General features: G+C 43.8%; 1 protein-coding gene across 4 annotated transcripts in view; it reads right to left on the reverse strand.

Annotated features, from left to right (window-relative positions):
- Positions 1-201: 201 nt before the first annotated feature.
- The window catches only part of LOC139265299 (ubiquitin carboxyl-terminal hydrolase 47-like), a 45588-nt gene continuing 18835 nt past the window's right edge, over positions 202-26954 (reverse strand). For 2 of the 4 annotated variants that reach the window (XM_070882260.1, XM_070882262.1), the window contains 11 exons: positions 26457-26591; positions 24140-24181; positions 22643-22774; positions 16820-16915; positions 12840-12971; positions 11873-11940; positions 11677-11732; positions 5129-5388; positions 4731-4798; positions 4534-4589; positions 202-2986 (listed from right to left, as the gene is read on the reverse strand). In XM_070882260.1, the coding sequence (XP_070738361.1) occupies positions 1845-2986; positions 4534-4589; positions 4731-4798; positions 5129-5388; positions 11677-11732; positions 11873-11940; positions 12840-12971; positions 16820-16915; positions 22643-22774; positions 24140-24181; positions 26457-26591 (2187 nt within the window). In that variant the 3' untranslated portion in view covers positions 202-1844. The remainder of the gene's footprint in view (positions 2987-4533; positions 4590-4730; positions 4799-5128; positions 5389-11676; positions 11733-11872; positions 11941-12839; positions 12972-16819; positions 16916-22642; positions 22775-24139; positions 24182-26456; positions 26592-26954) is intronic. The other 2 variants (XM_070882264.1, XM_070882261.1) reach the window with 2 other exon arrangements.

The following is a 26954-nucleotide window of genomic DNA, read 5'->3' on the forward strand; positions in this document are numbered from 1 at the left end:
CACGGAGAACGTCAAAAAACGGAAGGTGAATTTCTACCCCTTTATATAGGAACTTCAAGCAATCTTAATCTGGTTTCATCCAGTATATTATTTTATTAACTAATGTGCATTCTTTTCTTTCAATGATCAGCAACTGTAATGCATATTTTGATATTACATGATATATACACACACATAAAAGTATAAAAGAAACAAGAGTACTGATGTATTCATTTATTTGTAAACAGGCTTTTAGGCAGCAAGAGAAAGTTTATACATGCCGCTCAGCAGTATCACACAAACTGTCACAACTGGTAGAGTCTAGAATAACATTATATAAAAAAAGGCAGAGATCTACAGATTTTTCACCAACATTTACCTAAACCTGAGTGCATTAATATGTCGGAGTTTTTCTAACATCCCCACACTCAAATCACAGATGCTACAGTGCTCAGGAAGTGTGTTTTGGTCATGGAATCCTTATGATTTATGTAAGTGGAATCTGATTTTTTTTCAAAGGTGACTGATTTATGAATTAATTTGAGTATAATTTTTGAGATTTTATTGAATAAAAAATTTAAAAAAACAAGTCTCGAGTCCTTGCTGGACCTTGTCACATGGAAAGTATTTATGAAACGTTTATCAGTGAAACCAGCAAGGAATGTTGCCTTTGAAATATTTGCTCCTAGGTACAGTTGTGTACAAACATATATAAAAGACCAGTACGCCTGCTCAGGGCAGTCTGGGACCTGGAGAGCAGTTTCTGAGTGTAGCATAGTCTCACTGCAGCATAACATGCCAGTGGGATTATCTATTGTTCTAACAAATTTACTGAAGTAATATATCACGTGACAGGCAAAGTAAGCACACTTTACTGACAATGAGAGAAACAAGGACCCATAGATATGATTTTTGCAGTAATACTTAAGCAACTTTTCTAAAATTGTAGCTAACATGCAAATATCATTGTTCTTCCATCCTCTAAATCTTTTACTCAATTATTTACATATCAATTAATTTTTCCAGCAATTTACCCCAATCAACATTTAGTCAATGTTTTTATCCAATGGCTGCAACTGAATAAAATGTTGAAAAATGAACCTTTTTCTCCCCTTCCCCACTGCCTGGTTGTCACATCACACAGATGAATATGGTGCTCTGGGGACTGGAATTCCATATCAGGAGGGTGCAAACTACAACCATGAAAAATCTCTCTCACAGACGAAGATAAAAGATGGAATGTCAGACTGTCTTCCACATGGATCACCTTGCATGCCAGTACATACTATTTTTATTTTAAAAAGTGTGGAGGATACCTTAGCTCACACACAGTCATTTCTAATCCATTCCAGTTAAGTAAAAGTGCTGTCATATCATTGTATGATTCCAGTTACAGATGACATTGGTCATTTATATTAAAACAATGATCATATTTTTCTGTAAGATCTACACTGTGATGTTAAATATTCTCTGCAGCAACAGGTTTTCAATCCATCAGGGGTTGGCAAGCATCAACATTCAGAATAAAAGCAAACACTTTATAAAGAATTTTTTAAAAATCACATTGGCAAGTCTTATTGGATTGGACTAAACAAATGATATATTGCGCCAAAGCAGCCAATTTTACATTAGAAAAAAGGAACAGAAAGAATGAACTGTGAATGACTCAAGGAAATTATTAGTGCTGGCTGACTTAGAAATTCACTCAGTTCAGTTGCAAATAACATGCTTCTGAATTCCTGTATAAATCCACATAAAATAAATTTTACAGTGATTTGATACCAAATAATACATTTTAAGAAGTAGATGAAAATACAGATTTTATATTTTTTTCAATGCATTGGTTTTTCATTCTGATTCCCCCTTTAATTTTCTTCTGTCCCACGCAAACAAGCAATGCATCGTACTTTTGACTTTTTATTTGTTTTTTTCTCTTTTCCTTTCCTCTGTCGGTTCCCAAAAATGTTTAAAGTATCAAAACATTTCTTGTTTCTGAATTTTGCCTTTCCATTTTCTGTCTCTGGCGACTCTTCAATGTTATTTTCTTGTAAATCTGAGTTATTCCCCTTTTGTTTCTTTGATGTTTTTTTCACAGATGTTTGTTTTCTCCTTCCTTCCTCTTTCTTTGTCTCTGCTAACAAAGCTTTTTTCTCTTCCTCTTGGCTTTGGCTTTCTTTTTCACTTATATTCTGATTCTCTCCCATTTTTGAATGATATTCATTTTGTTCCACACCTATTTGCTCTTTATATCCCGGGGGTTGTTCGATTTCTATTAGGTGTAATCCCTTGCTTTGCCTGGTTTGTTCCATTCTTTTCTGTTCCTCTTTTTCTACCTTGTTTTTTTTTTGTCCTATTGTGTGCTTATTTTCCTCTACTGTCCTTTTATCTTCCATCTTTTCTGTTTGAACATATAGGTGTTTTTCTTCTGTTTCATTTTCCTCTTTAATATTCTTTTCATCTGCATAATTTTCCATGAGCTCTTCCTTTAATTCTGCATTATCTCCAGTCAGAGATTCATACAAATTTAATGTATTTTCCTCCATTACACTTTTTATTTCAGTGGCATTCCTGTTTTCCTTTTCCGTACCTGTTACATTCTCTACTGCTTTCCCCTCGCTGTCTTTTAGGTGTCCAACATTCTCCTTTTCTCTCATAACATTTTCTGTGCTACCTATTTGACACTGCCCTCCTTGTGCTTTCTCACTTGTAACCATTTCTTCTATTTCAGTGCTCTTTTCTTTCATAGCCATTCCACTTTCTTTCACAACATCCATTTCTTGTGACTGCCTTTCCTTTTCCTTCATTGCACACTTGCTCTTTTCTATTCCTCCCATTGTCTCATTCCCCTCTTTTGCTTCTGTTGCATTCTTTTCTGCGGGATCTTCTAAATTTTGGGCGGGAGGTTGATTGCCTTTTCCATCTCCCATTCCTCCCAGTTCAGGACTTCCATTTTCATCTCTCATTGTCATTGGTTGATTTGATTCTTTTACGTCATCTACATTATCCCCTTTTTTTGGAAAAATGACAATGATAAACAATGTAAATAATCCTATTTACAACAACTACAGTTACAATGCAAAGAAGTTATTTTAAGATGGTCGTCAAAAAAGGAAATACTGTTTATCGGTGAACTATCGCAGCTTGCAAAATAGAGGTCAATTTTAACCCTATCCTCCCGGCAGAAACTGAGCAGGTTAGTTAACGCTCGGAACTCGCTCCTTTTCCTCTGCCTGCGATCTTAACCTGCGAGGCTCTGCAGGCAGCTGAGGTGCCTGCCTATAGCAGGTGGGGTCTCATGAATTTATGCAACTAGGGGTCCAATTACCTCAATAGGATCCCGACTGCTTTTTAACCCGAGCGAGGAAGCTGCAGCGGCTCTCTCGCCAGGTGAAAGCAGGTTTGGTTTCTGTCGGGAAGGGTGAAGAGGTCTTCCAAGGTAAGTAGAAAAACTCTCTTTTGTGGGATCAAGAGGAGCAGGAGACCCTCCTGTGAGACCCTCCCAAATCTCTCTCCTTGTGACATACCTGCTTGCTGGTAAGACTTCCTTTGCTTCCAGCTAGTGGCTTCTAGACACACAAAGGTCCTCGCCAACCCACAGGCCAGTAGTCGCTTTCCGCCCATTATGAGCAGGCAGCTGACCAGTGGCATGTAGGCAAGGCCCGGGAGTTAAAATACCCTGAACCTCAAACTGAGGCCACTGAGTGCATTTTGTACTTGCCCCTAAAACCCACGGTGGTTCAAATTAACCCCAAGGACTGAATCATGAGACTATGAGCAGAATATCTGAGCAAGTGCTATTCCTCACCTTACAACTGTACATATTGACGGAATTCATTGGCTTTTTATAAACCATGATGCAAATGTGTGCAAATATTTATCTCACTGAAATGCAGTTGGACCTGTTCTGCTCCTGATAATTCAAAGTGGGTTGCTGAACAACTGACACAATCAATTAGAGATACCTCAGTACTTACACATTCCTCTCAAACCCAAAATAACTCATTGTTAGGAATAAAGACAACATTATTCACGTAACACGCATCATGCAACATCGGCTGTGGGATGTAGTGATGTCATTCTTCAGACATAATCTTCTTTCTCAGAGATTATTTACTGTCCAGAATCCAATAATTTAACAAGTTACTGTATTATCAAAACCTTCAAATTCAAAACTTGGAGGAAGAAAAAATAAGTGAAAAATATGTAAATGGCACTAATTGCACTGCAGCCTAATTTGGAATTTAGTTTCTGTACAATTTGTACCATGCATGCAATAAAATATTAATAAACTGCTGTACAATATAATCAAATAAGTTGACGAGTGTATTACTAATGAAATACACCATTTAATTTTGACATAAAATTGAGAGCACAGATCATTTCCCCATTTTAATTTATTATTTTAGTAACTCATGCCAAGAGCTGTACTGGTATATGAATTTGAATGGAACACCTCCTTATATTTGAAAAATCATGTATGAGGCCTTGATGCATGCTTTAATTTGCTGAATACAATTTGATCAATACCATATCAGAATGTAGGGCTCTATTTACCTAGATTGCTGTTTCCCTCCTCCTTCCTGTACTTTAACATGTATGCTGTAGATGAACTGTGGTAAAAATGCATAAATTGTTAAAAGTTAGTTCTTATCTTACATTTAATGTTCTAAAAATCTTCTGGGGTTAATGTAGCAAGCAAACTAAGGGATAATGAAGACAACGTAATCAGAAACTCAGTTACACAACACTACCTTTTACAAGCCATGCCTGATGTGCTGACGGTACTGCCATGGCCTGCTCCAGAAATGAAGTCTTCCATCTGTAAAAGTAATCAGTCTATTAATTTCTGTTTTAATGTAGGATAAAGGATTTTATTCCAAACAACGCAGAACTCTTTTTCACTAAGAAATTGTGCAAAAGCACTGGCACAAAAATTATAGGACTCTCGGGGGGGGGGGGGGGGGGCGGGGGGGGGGGGGCGGGGGGCTGGTGGGCGGAGATGGAGGGAGGCACGAAGATTGGGGCAAAATCTAAAATCTCAGGGTTTCCGCGCCTTTTCGACTGCGTGACAAATTCTGATCCAGGGACGTAGGTGCTTCTTCTGCCTTTACATACTGCCAGTAGTCTGGGGCATTCCGAGGAAACCTACCAGATGCACATCTGACTGCCTTTCCTTCTCCTTCATTCCACACTTGCTCTTTTCTATTCCTCCCATTGTCTCATTCCCTTCTTTTGCTTCTGTTGCATTCTCTTCTGCGAAATCTTCTAAATTTTGGGCGGGAGGTTGATTACTTTGTTCAAGATAATGATTGCCTTCTCCATCTCCCATTGCTCCCAGTTCAGGACTTCCATTTTCATCTCTCACTGTCATTGGTTGGTTTGATTCTTTTACGTCATCTACATTATCCCCTTTTTTTGGAAAAATGACAATGATAAACAATGTAAATAATCCTATTTACAACAACTACAGTTACAATGCAAAGAAGTTATTTTAAGATGGTCGTCAAAAAAGGAAATACTGTTTATCGGTGAACTATCGCAGCTTGCAAAATAGAGGTCAATTTTAACCCTATCCTCCCGGCAGAAACTGAGCAGGTTAGTTAACGCTCGGAACTCGCTCCTTTTCCTCTGCCTGCGATCTTAACCTGCGAGGCTCTGCAGGCAGCTGAGGTGCCTGCCTATAGCAGGTGGGGTCTCATGAATTTATGCAACTAGGGGTCCAATTACCTCAATAGGATCCCGACTGCTTTTTAACCCGAGCGAGGAAGCTGCAGCGGCTCTCTCGCCAGGTGAAAGCAGGTTTGGTTTCTGTCGGGAAGGGTGAAGAGGTCTTCCAAGGTAAGTAGAAAAATTCTCTTTTGTGGGATCAAGAGGAGCAGGAGACCCTCCTGTGAGACCCTCCCAAATCTCCCTCCTTGTGACATACCTGCTTGCTGGTAAGACTTCCTTTGCTGCCAGCTAGCGGCTTCTAGACACACAAAGGTCCTCGCCAACCCACAGGCCAGTAGTCGCTTTCCGCCCATTATGAGCAGGCAGCTGACCAGTGGCATGTAGGCAAGGCCCGGGAGTTAAAATACCCTGAACCTCAAACTGAGGCCACTGAGTGCATTTTGTACTTGCCCCTAAAACCCACGGTGGTTCAAATTAACCCCAAGGACTGAATCACGAGATGATTAGCAGAATATCTGAGCAAGTGCTATTCCTCACCTTACAACTGTACATAGTGACATAATTCATTGGCTTTTTACAAACCATGATGCAAATGTGTGCAAATATTTATCTCACTGAAAAGCAGTTGGATCTGTTCTGCTCCTGCTCCTGCTGAACAACTGACACAATCAATTAGAGATACCTCAGTACTTACACATTCCTCTCAAACCCAAAGTAACTCATTGTTAGGAATAAAGACAACATTATTCATGTAACTTGCATCATGCAACATCGGCTGTGGAATGTAGTAATTGTAAAGTCCTGTCCCCTCAGTACAGATTCACACGAGGCATGTAGTGAAGTCAAGGTCACTCTGGACCTGCACCTTTATTTCACAGTTCTGGAATGCTGCACCTGCCTGAGACCTGTCCTTATATATCTGTCTCTTGCAAGTGCACCCCTGGTGGTAAGTTATGCTGGTGGTTACAGGTCATATCTTATTACATTCATGTATAGCATGTTAGGATACAGTTATATATAATAATGTAAGATACACGACATCACCCTCCCCCAAGGTCTTATTGTCTTTAAAGGTTCAGTCTCTCAGGTGGTCTACGCTCTTGCGTGGAGCGTCTGAGTTGTGGTTCAGTTGTTTGCCTTGGTGTTTGTTTTTCTTTGGGTGTGGTTGCTGGTATCTCACCTGGGCTGTCTGTTTCGATTGGTGTGATTGTTGTTGATTTGCCTGGGCTGTCTGTTGGGATTGCCCTTTCCTCAGATTGTTCCCTCTGTCTGTCCACCAGGTGTGGTGCGAGTTCCACATTGTAGTCTGCCTCTGGTTCCGCAGTGTTGTTGGTAAATCTGCTTTTGACTTGGTCGACATGCCTCCGGCAGGTTTTGCCTTTGTCCATTTGTACTACCAGTAGCCTGTTTCCTTCCTTGCCCATTACTGTCCCTGCAAGCCATTTGGGACCCCTGCCATAGTTTAGTACAAACACTTTGTCCCCTATCTCATTCCATCTCCCCCTCGAATTTCTGTCATGGAACTCAGTCAGCTTACGGCGCTTTGCCTCAATGATTTCATGCATGTCTGGGAGGATTAATGAGAGCCTTGTTTTTAAAAGTCCTTTTCATCAACAGTTGCGCGGGGGGGATCCCAGTCAGTGAGTGCGGACGAGATCTGTATGCCAGCAGCAGTCGCGACAGGCGACCCTGCAGCGTGGGATCTTGGATTTTAAGCATGCCTTGTTTAATGATTTGCACTGCTCTCTCTGCCTGGCTGTTGGAGGCCAGCTTGAACGGTGCCGTCTTGACGTGATTTATGCCGTGGTCAATTATAAAGTCTTGGAATTCTGCGCTGGTGAAGCACGGACCATTGTCACTGATCAATATGTCAGGGATTCCGTGCGTTGCAAACATGGTTGCGAGGCTCTCCACAGTGGTGGGGGTTGTGCTCGAGTTTAAAATGGTGCATTCGATCCACTTTGAAAATGCATCTACAACTACGAGGAACATTTTGCCCATGAATGGGCCCGCATAGTCTACGTGCACCCACGACCACGGTTTGGTAGGCCAGGGCCAGGGGCTCAGTGGAGCCTCCCTGGGGGCATTGCTGAGTTGGGCACAAATGGTGCACCTTCGGACGCAGAGCTCCAAGTCCGCGTCAATACCAGGCCACCAGACGTGGGATCTGGCTATGGCCTTCATGAGAACAATCCCCGGGTGCTCGCGGTGGAGCTCCCGGATAAATGCCTCTCTGCCTCGCAGAGGCATGACTACCCGGCTGCCCCACATAGGGCAGTCTGCTTGTAGTGATAGCTCAAACATGCTCCTGTGAAAGGGCTTTAATTCCTCAGGGCAGGCATCGCGAGCCTCTGCCCAGTCACCGGTTAGGACACATCTTTTTACTAAGGATAAAGTGGGGTCGCTGGCCGTCCAGGCTCTGATTTGGCGAGCCGTCATGGGCGAACCTGTGGACTCAAAGGCATTGATTGCCATGACTATCTCACAGTCCTGTTCATCAGACCCTTCCTTGGTCGCCAGGGGTAGCCTGCTGAGCGCGTCGGCACAGTTGTCTGTGCCTGGTCTGTGCCTTATTGTGTAGTTGTAGCATACCAGCACGAGTGCCCACCGTTGAATTCGCGCCGAGGCGTTGCCGTTTATTGCCTTGCTCTCGGATAGGAGGGGCGTGAGGGGCTTGTGGTCGGTTTCTAACGCGAACTTGGCCCCGAAAAGGTGTTGGTGCATCTTTTTGACACCGTACACGCACGCGAGCGCCTGCTTCTCTACCATTCCGTACCCGCGCTCCGCCCGTGAAAGTGACCTGGAGGCATAAGCTATGGGTTGTAATTTGCCCGCACTATTGACATGTTGCAAAACGCACCTGACCCCATACGCTGATGCATCGCTTGTGAGAACTAGCTTTTTACCTGGGTCAAAGAAAGTCAAAACACTGTTGGAACACAGAAGATTGCGTGCCTTATTGAAGGCGCGCTCCTGGGCGTCCCCCCAAAACCAATCGCACTCCTTCCTGAGTAGCACTTGGAGAGGCTCCAGCAGCGTGCTTAAGCTCTGCATAAAGTTCCCAAAGTAATTGAGCAGCCCGAGAAAGGCGCGCAGTTCTGAGACATTCCGGGGGCCTGGGTGCCAGGCAAATTGTTTCTGTTTTGGACTCTGTTGGGCGGATTCCATCAGCGGCAATCCTTCTGCCCAAAAATTCAACCTCGGGTGCGAGAAACAGGCACTTGAATTTCTTGACTCGTAGGCCTACCCGATCCAGCCGCTTTAGTATTTCCTCCAAATTACGGAGATGGGAGTCGGTGTCCCTGCCCGTGATAAGTATGTCATCTTGAAATACAACCGTCCCCGGGATGGACTTGAGCAGACTCTCCATGTTGCGCTGGAATATGGCAGCTGTCGACCTGATGCCGAATGGGCATCGATTGTACATGAAAAGGCCTCGATGTGTGTTGATGGTGGTGAGAAGCTTGGATTCCTTGGTCAATTCTTGCATCATATCCGCAGATGTGAGGTCTAATTTTGAGAAAAGTTTACCTCCAGCCAATGTGGCAAATAAGTCCTCCGCTCTGGGCAGCGGGTACTGGTCCTGTAGGGAGACTCTGTTTATGGTAGATTTGTAGTCCCCACAGATTCGTACGGATCCATCAGGCTTCATGACTGGGACAATGGGACTTACCCAGTCGCTAAATTCCACAGGTGATATAATGCCTTTCCGCAGAAGCCTGTCTAGTTCGTGTTCAATCTTTTCCCTCATCACATAGGGTACAGCTCTGGCCTTGTGATGGACCGCTCTAGCATCCTGTGTGATGTAGATTTTGACTTTGGCCCCTTTGAAAGTGCCCACACCTGGCTGAAAGAGATGTTTAAATCGCTTTATAACTTGAGCAGGAGGTCCGCTCCTCTAATGACATGGCATGGACATCATCCCATTTCCAGTTTAGTTTTGCCAGCCAGCTTCTCCCCAGCAGTGCTGGGGGGTCTCCGGGGACAATCCACAGGGGAAGTCGGTTCACTGTCCCTTTGTGTGTGACAGAGAGCATGGCGCTGCCGAGGACTGGTACAATTTCTTTGGTATAGGTCCTTAGTGTAGTGTCGACCCTTGTGAGTTTTAGTCTGTCTCTTTTATGCGGCCACAGTTGTTCAAATTGTTGAGCGCCCATGAGAGATTGACTCGCTCCTGTATCCAGCTCCATGTTGACAGATATCCCGTTGAGTAGGACCCTCATTATAGGAGGCATCCTGTTGTAGGAGCAGCAGCCATTGATCGTGTTGACCCGCTGTACACCAGTGTCCCGGCTACTGTCCCCACCATCTTCTGGTCCGCTTTCCGACCCATCCGATTCGTATACCAGCCAAGCTGCCGTTTTTTTGCACATGCGGGCCAAATGCCCTGTATATTCACAATTTCTGCAAACAGCCTGCTGAAATCGACATCCCCTTGACGAGTGCCCACCCCCACACCTCCAGCACAAACCTGTTCTATTGTTTAAAGTGTTCCCAAAGAATGAACTGCGTCTGGCTGATCTCTCTTGAGCTTTTCTCAGTTTGTAGTTGATTGCTCGCATTGTGGGTTGATGAGGTGTGAACGGCCGTTCCTGTGGCCCTTGATGGCTGCTGCCTGCTGTCGAGAGCCTGTTCTCCCGGTTTTGTGTGTGTGTGGGGGTAGCAGCTTGTTTAGTGCTGTGAACTTTTTGTTCCAATATTTCGTTAGGAGTCATACCTGCATTGTAAATCAACCTCGTTTCTTCTTCCCCTGCCAAGAATGTCTGTGCAACCAGTGCTGCTGCCTCTAAGGTCAGGTTCTTGGTCTCAATGAGCTTTCGGAATATGCCTGCGTGGCCTATTCCTTCAATGAAAAAGTCTCTCAGCATTTCTCTCCTCAATTCATCGGAGAACTCACATAAACTAGCCAACCTCCGAAGTTCCGCCACGAAGTCGGGTATGCTCTGGCCCACACAGCGTCTGTAGTTGTAGAACCTGTGTCTGGCCATGTGTAGGCTGCTCACTGGCTTCAGGTGGTCTCTTACCAGTGTGCTCAATTCTTCAAACGACTTGCTTGCTGGTTTCTCGGGTGCCAACAGATCCTTCATTAAAGTGTATATTTTCGAGCCACAGCTGGTGAAGAGATAGGCTCTTCTCTTGTCTGCCTTATTGTCGCCCAGTCTTTGGTTACAAAGCTTTGCTGGAGCCTTTCTATAAAGTCCTCCCAATTGTCTCCCGCATTGTACTTTTCATCTGATCCGTTGTTCGCCATTCTGTGGATTCTGTAATCCCGTAACTCGTCGCCACTGTAAAGTCCTGTTCCCTCAGTACAGATTCACACGAGGCATGTAGTGAAGTCAAGGTCACTCTGGACCTGCACCTTTATTTCACAGTTCGAGAATGCTGCACTTGCCTGAGACCTGTCCTTATATATCTGTCTCTTGCAAGTGCACCCCTGGTGGTAAGGTATGCTGGTGGTTACAGGTCATATCTTATTACAGTCATGTATAGCATGTTAGGATACAGTTATATATAATAATGTAAGATACATGACAGTAATAATTCTTCAGGCATAATCTTCTTTCTGAGAGATTATTTACTGTCCAGAATCCAATAATTTAACAGGTTACTGCATTATCAAAACCTTTAAATTCAAAACTTGCAGGAAAAAAAATTTAAATGAAAAATATGTAAATGGCACTAAGTACACTGTGCCTAATTTTGAATTTAGTTTCTATACAATTTGTACCATGCATGCAATAAAATATTAATAAACTGCTGCAAAATATAACCAAATAAATTGACGAGAGTATTACTAATGAAATATACCTGAGCACCATTTAATTTTGACATAAAATTGAGAGCACAGATCATTTCCCCATTTTAATTTATTATTTTAGTAACTCAAGCCAAGCGTTCTACTGGTATATGAATTTGAATGGAACACCTCCTTATATTTGAAAAATCATGTATGAGGCCTTGATGCATGCTTTAATTTGCTGAATACAATTTGATCAATACCATATCAGAATGTAGGACTCTATTTACCTAGATTGCTGTTTCCCCCCTCCTTCCTGTACATTAACATGTATGCTGTAGATGATCTGTGGTAAAAATGCATAAATTGTTAAAAGTTAGTTCTTATCTTACATTTAATGTTCTAAAAATCTTCTGGGGTTATTGTAGCAAGCAAACTAAGGGATAATGAAGACAACGTAATCAAAACTCAGTTACACAACACTACCTTTTACAAGCCATGCCTGATTTGCTGACGGTACTGCCATGGCCTGCTCCAGAAATGAAGTCTTCCATCTGTAAAAGTAATCAGTCTATTAATTTCTGGTTGAATGTAGGATAAAGTATTCTATTCCAAACAACGCAGAACTCTTTTTCACTAAGAAATTGTGCAAAGGTTCTGTCACAAAAATGACAGGATTCTTTGGGGGGTGGGCGGGGATGGAGGGAGGCACGGAGATTGGGGCAAAATCTAAAATGTCAGGGTTTCCGTCCCTTTTCGACTGCGTGACAAATTCTGATCAAGGAACTTGGACGCTTCTTCTGCCTAACCCTTTACATACTGGCAGTAATCTGGGGCATTCCCAGGTAACCTAACAGATGCGCATCTGATTGCTCTAGCAGTACCTATGACTTCTAAGAGCTGGTGTAGTTTCTGTGCTTGGCTGAATGTGGGCCACCAAGTTATAAAAAGGCACACGGTAATTGATCCCAGACTGATTAATTGTAGTTGGAACAAAAACCCAACGTCAAACCTTTCAGGAAATTGCGATCCTTTGCATCTTCGGTCCATTGGCTTCCGACTCCCCCATTTGTAGCGGAAGAATGCCACTCCAAGTTACGCTGCCTCAGCAGGCTGGGAGTGCCCGCTGTGCTCCAACAAGCTCCTAATACTGGGATTTGGAATGGGGTCAGTGCCAAGTGAAAGCAGCGGGCAAACATCTGCCCTGCTACACTTACAGCAGTGCGAAAGTGCTGGTGAATGTTTACCTTAAAATCTGCAGTGATGCTTCCTAGAAATATTGTCTAAGTAAAAGCAAAAGGAATTTTATCTTTTATAAAAAATGTCATCCACAGTAAAATATCTAAAAATCTATATAATCTATATAATGTAACAAGCTATAAATTCCTAAATTAATTGTAAAATGATCTTGGAACGTCAGAATATTTTTCTCAGTAAAGGAAATAATATTTACCTCGGTAACATATGCATCATTAAAACAGTACCATTTACTGGAAGAAACTGGTTTAATACAAGCAACATAATGGCCGCTGCCATATCCTCCAGAATGATCACAGATTGCAAACAGTTCGTAGGTAGTGTAACTCTAAAGGGAAATCGAAACACAATTTAAGAAATTCAACTGCATCACACTTTAAACTTTAAGGGCATTGGAACCAATGTAATAAGAACATAAGAACATAAGAAATAGGAGCAGGAGTAGGCCATACAGCCTCTCGAGCCTGCTCCGCCATTCAATAAAATCATGGCTGATCCGATCATGGACTCAGCTCCACTTTCCTGCCCGCTCCCCATAACCTCTTATCTCCTTAGCGTTTGAATAAATTTAAGACAGAAATAGTTTCTTAATGTCCCTGTTTCCAGAGCTTTCTGAGGCAACAAATTCCACAGATTTTTCTCCTCATCTCAGTTTTAAATGAGCGGCCCCTTATTCTAAGATCATGCCCTCTAGTCCTACTCTCCCCCATCAGTGGAAACATCCTCTCTGCATCCACCTTGTCAAGACCCCTTATAATCTTATATGTTTCAATAAGATCACCTCTCATTCTTCTGAATTCCACCTTTCCTCATAAGTCAACCCCCTCACCTCTGGAATTAATCTAATGAACCTTCTCTGAACTGCCTCCAAAGCAAGTATATCCTTTCGTAAATATGGAAACCAAAACTGGACGCAGTATTCCAGGTGTGGCCTCGCCAATACCCTGTATAGTTGTAGCAAGACTTCTCTGCTATTATAATCCATCCCCTTTGCAATAAAGGCCAAGATTCCATTGGCCTTCCTGACCACTTGCTGTACCTGCATACTATCCTTTTGTGTTTCAAGCACAAGTACCCCCAGGTCCCGCTGTACTGCAGCACTTTGCAATCTTTCTCCATTTAAATAATAACTTGCTCTTTGATGTTTTTCTGCCAAAATGCATAACCTCACACTTTCCAACATTATACTCCATCTGCCAAATTTTTGCCCACTCACTTAGCCTGTCTATGTCCTTTTGCAGATTTTTTGTGTCCTCCTCACACATTGCTTTTTCTCCCATTAAAGTAATGCTCCAGTATAAGACTTTATTGAACCTGATGTTAGAGGATATACGGCAGAGAAACAGGCCATTTGGCCCAACCAATCCACGCTGACGTTTATGCTCCTCTCGAGCCTCCACCCGCCTTTCCTTATCTAACTCTATCAGCATAATCCTCTATCCCCTTCTCCCTCATATGTTTATTTAGCCTTCCCTTAAAAGTTGGTCATGTTAAAATCTTTGTTTTCATGAGTCTTTGTAAAATTAATCCATTTTTTTATTGTTCCCCTATTGTAAACTGGTCTCCCAATTGGAGACAACTCCATATTCTACGAAATCTTGAGAACATAATCCAGGAAATTGGGAAAAGGAAAATGACCATTTCCCCCACTATAATGTGCTGAGCAATTTCTGTACGAACAGTCTGAGAGGAGCCATCTACTTCCGCTAAACAAGACAAGTATTTTTTTAATTTGTTCCTGGTCTGGAGCAATGCTGGTAATTCTGACTTTCGCTCAACACACAACTGCTGAGTTCTTGTGAAAAATATTCACAGAGAAGCTATTCGGATTTAAACAAAAGCTTTACTGCAGCAGCAGCTAACTGCAAGCACCAGCACGAAGCTATAAAAGTGACCACACCCGTACACGCTAACCTAGAAATCTAGAACAAGCTAATGAAGAGTTTGAAGAAGAGGTCTGAGATGTGAAAACAAGTACAGGTTGAACCTCCCTTATCCGGGATTCCCTCGTCTGGCACCAACCCTCGTCTGGCACCATTCCCGGCCGCTCCGACATGAACAAATTGAAGTCCTTCCGCGTTGCCGACTCCCGCAATCGCTGGCCTGACCCCGCAATCCAGCTGTGCCCTCCCCCCCACCCCCCAACCACAATCTCTCTGCCGCACTCCCAGCCCCAAGCCAGCCAACTCCGATTTCTCCTTGCTCAGTACCTATACCAACCCATTTAACGTGACCTCCCCTCATCTGGCAAAATCCCTTATCCGGCACAGGCCGGGTTCCGAGGGTGCCGGATAAGAGGTTCAACCTGTAGTACATAGGCTTTGCACATTTAGAGGCAGGTATATAAAACATTTCTTGGAGGAAAATAAAATATAAGTACACGAAACGCTGAAGGGGAAATTCAAATATTGAAGTCACAAAATTGAAACAATTTGGACTTTTACATTAAAAATTCTGGTTCATTTGAAGAACATTTATACTTCATAATGAATAGATTTCTAATCTTAAAAAAGAGGCTGACACATTTGAATTTTCAGTCGACCAACCAAAACATCCTTTTCTCAAATGATACCTCAATCGATATTCTTCCACTTTAACATGTCCCCGTCTCCAGCCACCCCAGTTGACAATGACACTGGGGGGAAAATTCCGTTGTGCCCCGTTTGGGGGGCGGTAACACTCGCGAGGCGAGAGAAATTGGGATTACCGTCCTTGAAAGGAAGTGGAGTCCAAAATAACGTGCTCCACTTCCTTTCTGGGATGGTAGTGAGTGGGCGGACGCGTCGGGAGTGGGACGCAGCGGTATGCACTGGGCCGTGTAGCACTGCCGTGTAGGATGGGCTCTTCCCTTAATTAAAGGGAAAATACATGCACAAGGCCAGTTTCTACTGGCTGCTCATCCTAATGGGCATCTGAGTGGTTTACCTGCAGGAATATAAAGCTGGAGGTCCTTTTAAAGCTCTTGCTTCATTTAGATAGCAGTGCCATGTCCTCTCCACGTACAAACACCCATTGTTCCCTTTGAGGATTCCCTGGGGAATGTAAAGAGACCAATAGGTCATTACTCCTGTTTCTACTGCTTTGTGCCTGAGTGTTCCCCAGGTGCAAAACAGAGAAAAGTCTGCCCCATTCTTCTCTCCAACCATCCCAGTTCATATTGGCATTTTCCTCTGTCCTTCAACCCACTCAAGCGTCTTTCACTGCCCCCAGAATTCATGTTGGCCCTCAATCTTACAACAACCAACATTTTTAAGTCTTTAAACTTGCTTATATATTCCATGGCAGAATTTGCCATGTTCATGGTACCAGTACAAGATATGCAATCCAATATATCCTCCTTAGAGGGAGCACAGCGCAGATTCACCAGAATGATACGGGGGCTAAAAGGGTTAAATTGTGAGGGCAGGTTACATAGACTAGTTTGTATTCCTTTGAATATAGAAGATTAAGGGGTGATTTAAATTGAGGTGTTTAAGATGATCAAAGCAGTTGATCGGGTCGATAGAGAGAAACTAATTCCCTGGTGGGAGAGACCACAATAAGGGAGCATAACTTTAAAATTAGAGCTAGGGCATATAGGAGTGACGGCAGAAAGCACTTCTTCACACAAAGGCTAGTGGAAATGTGGAATTTGTTGCCCCCAGCTGTTGAGGCAGGGGGTCAATTGAAAATGTGAAAACTGAGATTGATAGATTTTTGTTCGGCATGGATATTCATGGTTAAGGCACCAAGGCGGGTAGATGGCATTAAAATACAGATCAGCCATGATCTAATTGAATGTCGGAACAGGCTCGAAGGGCTGAATGGCCTACTTCTGTTCCTATGTTTCTATTCTTGAGTCACTGAAGTAGTATTCACCCTCCCAACACAAACTCTACCAATCATAAGGTTTCTTTCTCTTTTTCTCGATTCTTAAGAGTCATGGGGATTAAAGAAAATCGTGCAAAATTAATAAGTTGTTAAGCTATAAGTAAAAGTTACAAATTTGCATGTCTGGCCTGAAGCTTTACAAACTGGGAGCGCATGTTGAGAATTGAAGCATGAAGATCAGCACACCTCATGGGATTATCCATCTATTCCTGTGGAATTTGTTCATCTTTGTGCCTGGATTCCTGATATGCTGGGAGTGCAAATTCCTAAAATCTATCCTTGCATTCCAGTTGAACCACTCCTTACCTGTTGGCTGTCATCTTTTCTTGGTTCATGAGTTTCATCACAGTCGCTATTAATGTGCTTGTTTAATTGCAATGGCCCTTCCTGTTCTTGGACTTCCTAAAGGAATAATTGAGCACAAATCTGCTGGGTTGGATATTGAATTGTGTTGTGCAACTTATAAATCTCAAGGCATTTCTTTTTAAAAATCTTAACAGGTTTTTAGGATGAAAACCGCAGTTGACATGCACAGCAAGGAAAAACTGATTCTGACATGCACACCACACATCATATACAACATTATAAAGGTAACACATGCTATACTATGTGTATCAGAAATGTTTACAGTTGCATCAATCTGAGAGATCCAACAAATGAGTGCTCACTCTTCCATCCCATCACAGTTTTGTGTTTCAAATGCTTACGTTGGGTATGACTTGTCGAACTTGCAATATACATGTGAAAGTGTTAACACTGAGGCATTTACAAGCTACATCAAGTTGGGAACAAAAGAAATAACTACAGATTTTGCAGTTCCTGCATCTGGGTGCATTAGATCACGTAGGCACAGCTCGACCTGTCTGCATCCTTTGACACAGTTGACCACACCATTATCCTCCAACACTTCTTCTCCATCATCCAACTAGGTGTGACTGCCCCTCCTGGCTCTATTCTTATCTATCCAGTCATAGCCAGAGAATCACCTGCAATGGCTTCTCTTCCCGTTCCCACACCATTATCTCTGGATTCCCCCAGGGATCTATTCATGGCCCCCTCCTATTTCTCATCTACGTGCTGCTCCTTGGTGATATCATTCGAAAACATATCAGGTTCCACGTGTACACTGAAGATTTCAAGCTCTACCTCATCACCACCGCCTCTCTTCACCTCCACCCCCCGACCCACACTGCCGTTGCCTTCTGGTTTCGACATGATCATTGAGATCCGGGTGTACATGGGAGAGCCTGGTTTTGAGGCCCCTCTTAATTAACAGTTCGGCAGGAGGGACCCTGGTGAGCGAGTGGGGTCTCGTCCGGTAACTGAGCAGAATGTGGGACAAGCGGTCTGTAGGGAGCCGTGAGTCACGCGTTTTAGGCTCTGCTTAATGGTTTGGACAGCCCGCTCCGCTTGACCGTTAGATGCAGGTTTGAAAGGGGCAGACCTGACATGCTTGATGCTATTATGGGTCATAAACTCGTAGAACTCCGAACTGGTGAAACATGGTCTGTTGTCGCTGACAAGGACGTTGGTCAGGCCATGGATGGCGAACATGGCCCGGAGGCTTTCAATAGTGGCTGTGGACGTGCTGGATGACATGATTACACCTTCAATCCATTTGGAGTAAGCACCCACTACCACTAAAAACATCTTGCCGAGAACGGGGCGGCAAAGTCTAGGAGGATCCTTGACCACGGTTTGGATGGCCATGACCATGGACACAGCGGAGCTTCCACAGGTGCGTTACTCAGTTGCATGCAAGTATTGCACTGATGCATGCATTACTCCAAGTCGGCGTCAATGCCAGGCCACCAAACGCGAGACCTGGCAATGGCCTTCATCATGACAATGCCTGGGTGTAAATCTCACACAAAAGTTTCCCTGCCTTTTTTTGGCATAACAACACGATTACTCCATTACAGACAATCAGACTGAATAGACAATTCATCTTTGTGGCAGCTATAAGGCTTAATTTCATCTTGCATTTCCCTGGGAATGGCAGACCAATTTCCATTTAGGAGACACCTTTTTACGCTTGACAATACAGGATCCTGGCTGGTCCAAGTCCTAATTTGGTGAGCCGTGACGGGTGACCCCTCGCTCTCGAAGGCATCCATGACCAGCAGCAAGTCTGCGGGCTGCAGCATTTCCACCCCGGTTGTGGGCAATGGTAGCTGGCTAAGCGCATCAGCCCAGTTTTCAGTGCCTGGTCTGTGGCGGATGACATAATCATAAGCGGATAATGTCAGTGCCCATCTTTGGATGCGGGACAAGGCATTGGTGTTTATACCTTTGCTCTCTGAAAACAGCGAAATGAGCGGCGTGTGGCCTGTTTCAAGCTCAAACCAAAGCCCAAACAGATATTGGTGCATTTTCCTAACCCCGTATAGGCATGCTAAAGCCTCTTTCTCTACCATACTATAATAGGCTCTTTCAGCCTTTGCAACTGGTTGGAGTTTGCCTGATACATTGGCTTGCTGGAGCACACAACTGACCCAATATGATGAGATGTCGCAGGCCAGCACTAACCGCTTACATGGGTCACAGTGTATCAGTAATTTATTGGAACATAGCAGGTTCCTGGCCTTCTCAAAGGCTCGGTCTTGAGATTTGACCCAAACTCAGTCATTACCCTTTCTCAGCAACCTGTGCAAGGGCTCTAGCAATGTGCTCAATAAGGTAGAAAGTTACCAAATATTTGAGAAGACCCAGGAACGAACACATCTCTGTCACACTCTGGGGTCTGGGTACATTCTTGATGGCCTCTGTCTTCGAGTCCGTAGGCTTGATGCCATCTGCTGCAATCTTTCTCCCTAGGAATTCGACCTGGTGCCATAAAAACGCACTTGGAGCATTTTAGCCTGAGTCCCACTCTGTCCAGATAACGGAGAACCTCTTCCAGGTTGTGCAGGTGTTCGGTGGCATCGTGACCGGTGATCAGGATGTCATCTTGGAACACGACGGTTCTCAGGACAGACTTCAGCAAACTCTCCATGCTTCTCTGAAATGTGGCTGTTGCCGAGTGAATTTCGAAAGGCATCTGTGCTATATAAACAGTCCTTTGTGCGCGTTGATGCACGTCAGTTTTTTTTACGATTCGACCAGCTCCTGTGTCATGTAAGCGGAGGTCAGGTCCAATTTGGTGAATGGCTTCCCCCCCTCCCGCTAGCGTTGCAAACAGGTCGTCATCCTTGGATAACGGGTACTGATCCTGTATCGAGACTCGGTTGATCGTTACCTTGTAGTCGCCGCAGATCCTGACCGTGCCATCACTTTTCAACACCGGGACAATTGGACTGGCCCATTCGCTGAACTCGACTGGTGATATAATTCCTTTCCATTGAAGTCTGTCCAGTTTGATCTCGACCTTCTCCCTCATCATGTACGGAACCGCCCGAGCCTTGTGATGGACGGGTCTTGCATCCAGACCTAGGTGGATCTGCACCTTGGCTCCCATGAAGTTGCCGATGCCTGGTTCGAACAACGAGGGAAACTTGCTCAGCACTTGAGCACATGAAGCATCATCCACTGACGATAAGGCTTTAATATCATTCCAGTTCCATTTAATTTTCTCAAGCCAACTCCTGCAGAACAGCGTTGGACCATTGCCTGGAACGATCCACAACGATAAATCATGCACAGCTCCATCGTACGATACCTTTACTGCCGCGCTATCAATGACTGGTATGTGCTCTTAGATGCAGGTACGCAGTTTCGCATTGATTGGGCTCAGTTTGGGTCTTTTTGCCTTGGTGTCCTACAGTTTTTCGAAAGCCCTCTGGCTCATTATTGACTGACTCACACCCATGTCTAATTCCATGGATACTGGAACCCCATTTAATTTAACTTCCAGCATTATCGGAGGACTTTTGGTAAAAGAATGTATCACATACACTTCTTCGTCCTGCACCTCGGGTTGAGTTGCCTGTGCCGTTTGATCCACGCTGGATTGATCATCCTCAGCCGCGTGGTGTGTCGCAACACATTTGCTCGACTGCGGACACAATTGCTGAAGGTGCCCCATTGTTGCACAGCCTTTGCACACATATTGCTTGAATTGGCATTGATGGACCCGATGATAGCCTTCGCAACACCAACAAGGCGAGATTTGATTCACCCCTGATGGTGGACTTTGAGCAGTTACAGGTCGTACGAACGCGGACGAGCAGACCCTGCCATATGTAGCTCTGCCTGCCGATGATATTATTTTATGCACAGTACTTGCCGGTGAGTTTCGATGCTGGGAAGGTATCTGTTTTGACCGTGGACATGCATGTCTGGGCGATTGTAATGGCCCTGCTCAGGTCTAGAGATTCAGCAGTCAGCAGCTTTCGAAGGATGACCTTGTGGCCAATGCCAAGCATGAAAAAGTCCCGCAGCATTTCCTCCAGTGCAGCTCCAAAGTCGCACGACCCAGAGAGACATCTCATGTCAGCGACAAATTCCGCCACGTCCTGGCTCTCGGAGCGATTGTGCGTATAGAAACGATACCTCGCCATGATGATGCGTTCCTTCAGTTTAAAGCGGTTCCGAACCAGCGTACACAATTCATCATAAGTCTTATCCATTGGTCGAGTTGGTGAGAGTAGATTCTTGATAAGGCCATAAATTTTTCACCCACAAATGGTGAGGAGAACCGCCCTGCGCTTAATTGCGTTATCGGTTCCTTCCAACCCGTTGGCTATGAAGTACTGGTCGAGGAGATCAGTGAAATTCTCCCAGTCTTCCCCTTCCACGAATCTCTCCAGAATTCCAACAGACATGGTTGTGTGAAAGTTCGTATTTTTAACTCGTCGCCAATTGTTAAGTATCGAATAACTCCACGAGGCTAAGTACGGTGAGCTAGTTCAGGCATGACCTTACTCCAGTTTATTTATTCTCAAAGTGAGGATTCAACATGGTTGCCAACATTATATACATAGCTTGCACGTGTCTGCCAGTGACTATTAGGACTCCGACAGTCGCGCTCTCCGGTGGCAGGTAAAACCCAGTTAACATACATAACACACACTGTCTCTGATTTGTCACACTGCTTGTCCGGCTTCCAGTACTGGATGAGCAGAAATTTCCTCCAACTAAATATTGGGAAGACTGAAGCCATTGTTTTGGTCCCTGCTGCAAACTCCATTTCCTAGCCATCAACTCCATTCCCTCTCCATGGCAACTGTCTGAGTCTGAACCAGACTGTTTGCAACCTTGGTGTCGTAATTGACCCCAAAATTAGCTTACGATCACATATTGCGCCATCACTAAGATCGCCTACTTCCACCTCTATAACAATGCCAGACTCTGTTTCATCTCATTCGCTGCTAAAACCCTCATCTATGCCTTTGTTACCTTTTAAGCTTGACTATTCCAATGCTCTCCTGGCTGGCCTCCCATCTTCTACCCTACATAAAGTTGATCTCATCCAAAACTATGCTGCCCATATCCTAACTCGCACCGTCCGTTGAACCCATCACCCCTGTGCTCGCTGATCTACAATGGTTTCTGGTCTGGCAACGCCTCAATTTTAAATTCTCAATCTTGTTTTAAAATCCATCCATGGCCTTGCCCCTCCCTAACTCTGTAATCTCCTGCAGCCCTACAAGACTTTGAGATTTCTGCGCTCCTACAATTCTGGTCTCTTGCATAGTAGATTCTAATTGCTCTACTATTGGCAGCCGTGTCTTCAGATGCCTAGACGCTAAGCTTTGGAATTCCCTCCCTAAATGGCTCCGCCTCTCTACCTCTCTACCTCTCTCTCCTCCTTTAAAACACACCCTAAAAACTACCTCACCTGTCCTACAATCTCCTTACGTGACTCGGTTTCAAATTTTGTTGATAACGTTCCTGTGAAGCGCCTTGGGATGTTTTACTACATTAAAGGTGCTATAGAAATGCAATTTGTTGTTGTTGTTGATTAGAGGAAAATCAGGAGGGGAGAAGTGCATGCCTATAAGACAGCCTAGCTGATTTTCTGCCTATTTGTGACATAGCTCATGTCAATGCTACACAATCCCCACACCAACTAGGAAAGATCCTCCAATGATGCACTGTCGAGGTGCAGGAATATTACCATATGTCTCATATACTAATATGCCTCAGAGTGAGCTGCTTGCCCTGTTTTATGTGCCATGCACTCCTTACCTGCTGGCTCTCATCTTCCAGTAGTTTTGGGAATTCTTCAGACTCATCGTTTCGGGACCTTTTCGATGGCTGTGGTCCCAGCGAAAAAGATGGTCGCTTTTTTAAACTTGCATTTGCTGCTTCTTTGGATTCCTAATGAAAAATTTGACCCAAATGTGTTCATTTGATAGTAATAGCATTTTACATTCTATTCATGTTAAAAAAAAAAGGTTCTTTTGAAAAATTCATGATTTTAATGCAATATTAGAAAATGGTAGATACTGAATGTTCTAGAAAATATATGTGATTATAAGAACATAAGAAATAAGAGCAGGAGTAGGCCATATGGCCCCTCGAGCCTGATCCACCATTCAATAAGATCATGTCTGAACATCGACCTCAATTCCGTCATCCCGCCCGAATTCCATATCCCTTGATTCCCCTATTCTCCAAAAATCTATCTATCTCAACCTTGAATATATTCAGAGACTCCATCCACAGCCCTCTGGGGCAGAGATTCACAACTCTCCGAGTGAAGAAATTCCTCTTCATCTCTGTCTTAAACGGCCTACCCCTTATCCTGAGACTGTGTCCCCTACTTCTAGACATTCCAGCCAGGGAAAACAACCTCTCAGCATCTACTCTCAGTCCTCTTCAGAATCCTGTATGTTTCATTGAGATCACCTCTCATTCTTCTAAACTCCAGAGATATAGGCCCATTCTACACAATCTCTCATCATAAGACAGCCCTCTCAACCCAGGAATCAATCTAGTGAACCTTCGTCGCATCGCCTTCAAGGCAAGTATATCCTTCCTTAGATAAGACCAAAACTGTGCATAGTACACCAGGTGTGATCTAACCAAGGCCCTGTACTTGCCTTCATATAGTACTTAATCAAGTTTCCTGTAATCTGATCACTGTATTGTGTTGATATAGACCCAGAATCTGCTGCAACGTGTAGCAGAATTTGCTGAAAAAAATAATGGCACGTGAACGACGCACTCCATTATTTATGTGCAAATCAGCCAGCAACCTGTGATGGTGAGGAACAGATACCTCACAAGTTGTAAAGTGCTACACGTTGCAGCACTTCGCCCTTAGCTTTGCGAAATGGGAACTCATCCTTAACCTCCCTGTGAGTTTCATAAATTTGCTGCATTTGTACATTAATTGCCCATTGAATTTGCTACAGAAAGTTAAATTTAGTAATAATGTACCCTTTTAACTTTGTGATAATTGTTAATCACTGCCAATCAACTTCTCTGACCCAGAAAGTGTAACAAAGTGTAACACGGACGGAATCAAGTCTGCATTCCTCCACTGCATAGCACCATATATTTATGCTCTACTATACTGTACCATCATAAAGCTGCTTAGAAACTCTCCTTAATATTCGTGCAATCTGCCTAGAATTGTGAGACCTCTCTAAACACCAAACCAATGCACAAATATCAAAGCAATAGAAAATTAGCACCAATTGAACAAAAATATAATTAGAAACCATGAAGATTTCTTACCATGGAGATCAGATGCCACTCTGTTTTATCAATGTCCTTATTCTGTCAAAAAGAAAGGCAAAGTTGGAACTTTGTTATAAATCTGCTTTGTCCTACAAGCTTTTTAATAACACAACTGCGACATAAGAAAGCTATATTTTAAAGCATATTTCTTTATACTCATTAAATCACTTCACATGCCTCATTTGAAACATTATGGGCTCAATCTTGCTGGAGCGGGACATCTTGTGGCGTATGCCATTGGTTAGATTTTTTTCCTGCACCCTTCAGTTTGAAAGCTTTTTGCATCGTATCTTGCTGGAAGTGTGAGCTGATAATGGCGTGGCAATGGGGCATCTAGGACCTTAGTGAACAGCGGGACCAACAGTGAATCTCCTTAACTAATGAGATTTAAGGATTGAGGACAAAAAAGAGGAATGATGGAGGAGGAGAGTGAATTAAGAATCAAATCAGGTGGAGAAAGAGAGATAAAGAGAGGGAAAGAAAAACTGGATCGAGAGAGAGAAAAAGAGACAGAAAGGAAAGATTTTTTTAAACTGTAAAATGTGACGTTCTTATAATCTCCAACAACAATTCACTATTTGAATGAATGAGGGCTAAAAACACTCGCAAGGCACAGAAGTCTCGCCTCTCATGTGAAATTGGGGTTACCGCCCCCGAAAGGCAGTGCAGCGCTAAATCAAGTGCACCATTTCCTTTCTGGGATGGTAGCGGGGTGGATGCCTCGGGGCTGGGGCGCATTGCTCAGCAGTTGCCGTGGAGGAGGGGCTGTTTCCTGAATTAAAGGGAAGGGCCCAAGCTGCATACTCTGAAGGAAGAAAAGTCTCCTACCTAGACCACTGGGGAGAGGGGATGCTGTGCCAACAGCCCGGCACTCAAGCAGAGTGCCAGGCTGACTGATCGTGGCATGGACCCCGCGTCCAAAGCAGCAACAGGGTGCATAAGAAAACCGGCCTTTTTTTTCCCAACAGCAACCCACCGCCCCTTTAACTTTTACCCTGCTAGCAGCCGGCCGGTACGCATCACTTGAAGCTGTTGCTGTCATCACCCGGCGCAGCTTCAGGGGGGCGATACCCATTTTACGGTTCGGGGCGCTAACGGGCTGCTGCGCACGGTGATGATGTCAGCATCTCCGGCGCAGCAGAGTGGGGCAGTATATGTTACCACCACCGGTAAACTTCCACCGAATTTAACGTGAGTCATTAGTGGCACCACACCCGGTCGCCAAATCGTTTGTGTCCCATTTAGTGCCCCACAGGAGGAGCAAATAATCTGAATTTCTTCCCGAGACTCCACAGTTCACTTTCTGTGCCAGAGAGGTTGATGGCACTGCCTTAACAATTATCACATCATTAAAAGGGTGCTTACACTCTTAATTACCAGATATAACTTTCTGTGGCAAGTCTAATGGGCAATTTATGTGCAAATCTAGCAAGTTCTTAAAAATAACAAGGAGGCTAAGCGCAGGATGCCATTTGTGCAAAGCAAATGGCGGAGTGGCGTAAATCAACCAGTAAGTTCTGGAGATTCGCAACTTATGATGTATTTATGGCCCTGAACTTTCTGGCCAATTTTCATATTAATAATACATGCATTGTTAAAACGCATTATTTTTCCAGCAATATCCCGCTCAATGGCATACTGGACTAGGGTGAAATATTTGTCTTCAGTCATAAATGTCGTGGGAGTATAAAGAAAAGAACCATTCTTTATAGTATGATGTTATTGCTAAAGTTAACGAAGACAGAAAGGCTGAATTACCTCTTTGATTATGGCAGAAAATCTAATTGTTCACAATGGTACAGCTGAGACATATGGGTATCACTGCTACTTTGGATGCTGAGGAATTGGAATTCTTGCTGCAGAAGGTGCACTTAAGCAAGGTGACCCTATTTGGGGCCTAGTTTTAACATTGAAATGAAGCCTGTGCATTCCCATAGCAGTGCGTCATTTTTGACACGAAGTTACCTGTAGGAAAATCTGGCATGTCGTGAATCACTTTCATCAGGTCAGGTGCCTAATTTTCCAATGAGCACCTCCAGCCAGCAAGGTTCCATGGTAGGGACAGAGTGCCAGCAAAACCCCTCTCCCTGGAGTTGGCAGCAGCAAAAGGGGAAAAAATTAGATGGATTCTTGGGCCCCACCTCCCCACTGCCACTTTTTTGCCTGCAGAGGGCAAGGAAGGAAAACATATTTCTGGGAGTATATCAGAGGAAAATCCAGTCCATTTTGTCATTGCCCCAACACAAAGAAGTACGTAATCCATAAAAAGAGACAGAATATGAAAACAAACTAGAAAAGTAATAAGAACATATACCTTCTTCTGAAATGTTAATGTTGGCGGAATCTCTATACAGTCGTGCAGCTTTGTGAAAGACATCTTGAAACAGTCAAACTCAAATCTTTTCAGCTGCAGAACCAGTATCTGTGGCAGGCTTTCAAAATAGTATCTCTGAAAATAAAAAGGGAACAAGCAATCAGTTATGCAGATGCCACTTCATATTGGGACAGTCTTCTCACACAGGGCTGGTTTCTATGGCCGTAATGTCCTGTGAACTGGCACAGACTGAGCATTGTGGAGCAGGAATAGGACTGAGGTTTCTTACGCTTGGTCTCTGCTTTTTTTGTGTGTGACATGCATTCGCAGTGGGCAAAGGAAGCACCCAGAAAAGGTAGGAGTCTTACGTCATTTCTCAGTCATTTGAATAATATAATAATGTATTCAAGTCTTTTAAGCTGGGTTCAAATCATGTCCATATAAACACACATCCAAGGTTCCAAGGCACTAAAATGTATATGGAAGTGGACTTAAAGG

Source organism: Pristiophorus japonicus, chromosome 6, assembly GCF_044704955.1.
Source record: "Pristiophorus japonicus isolate sPriJap1 chromosome 6, sPriJap1.hap1, whole genome shotgun sequence".
In the NCBI taxonomy this organism is placed as follows: domain Eukaryota; kingdom Metazoa; phylum Chordata; class Chondrichthyes; family Pristiophoridae; genus Pristiophorus; species Pristiophorus japonicus.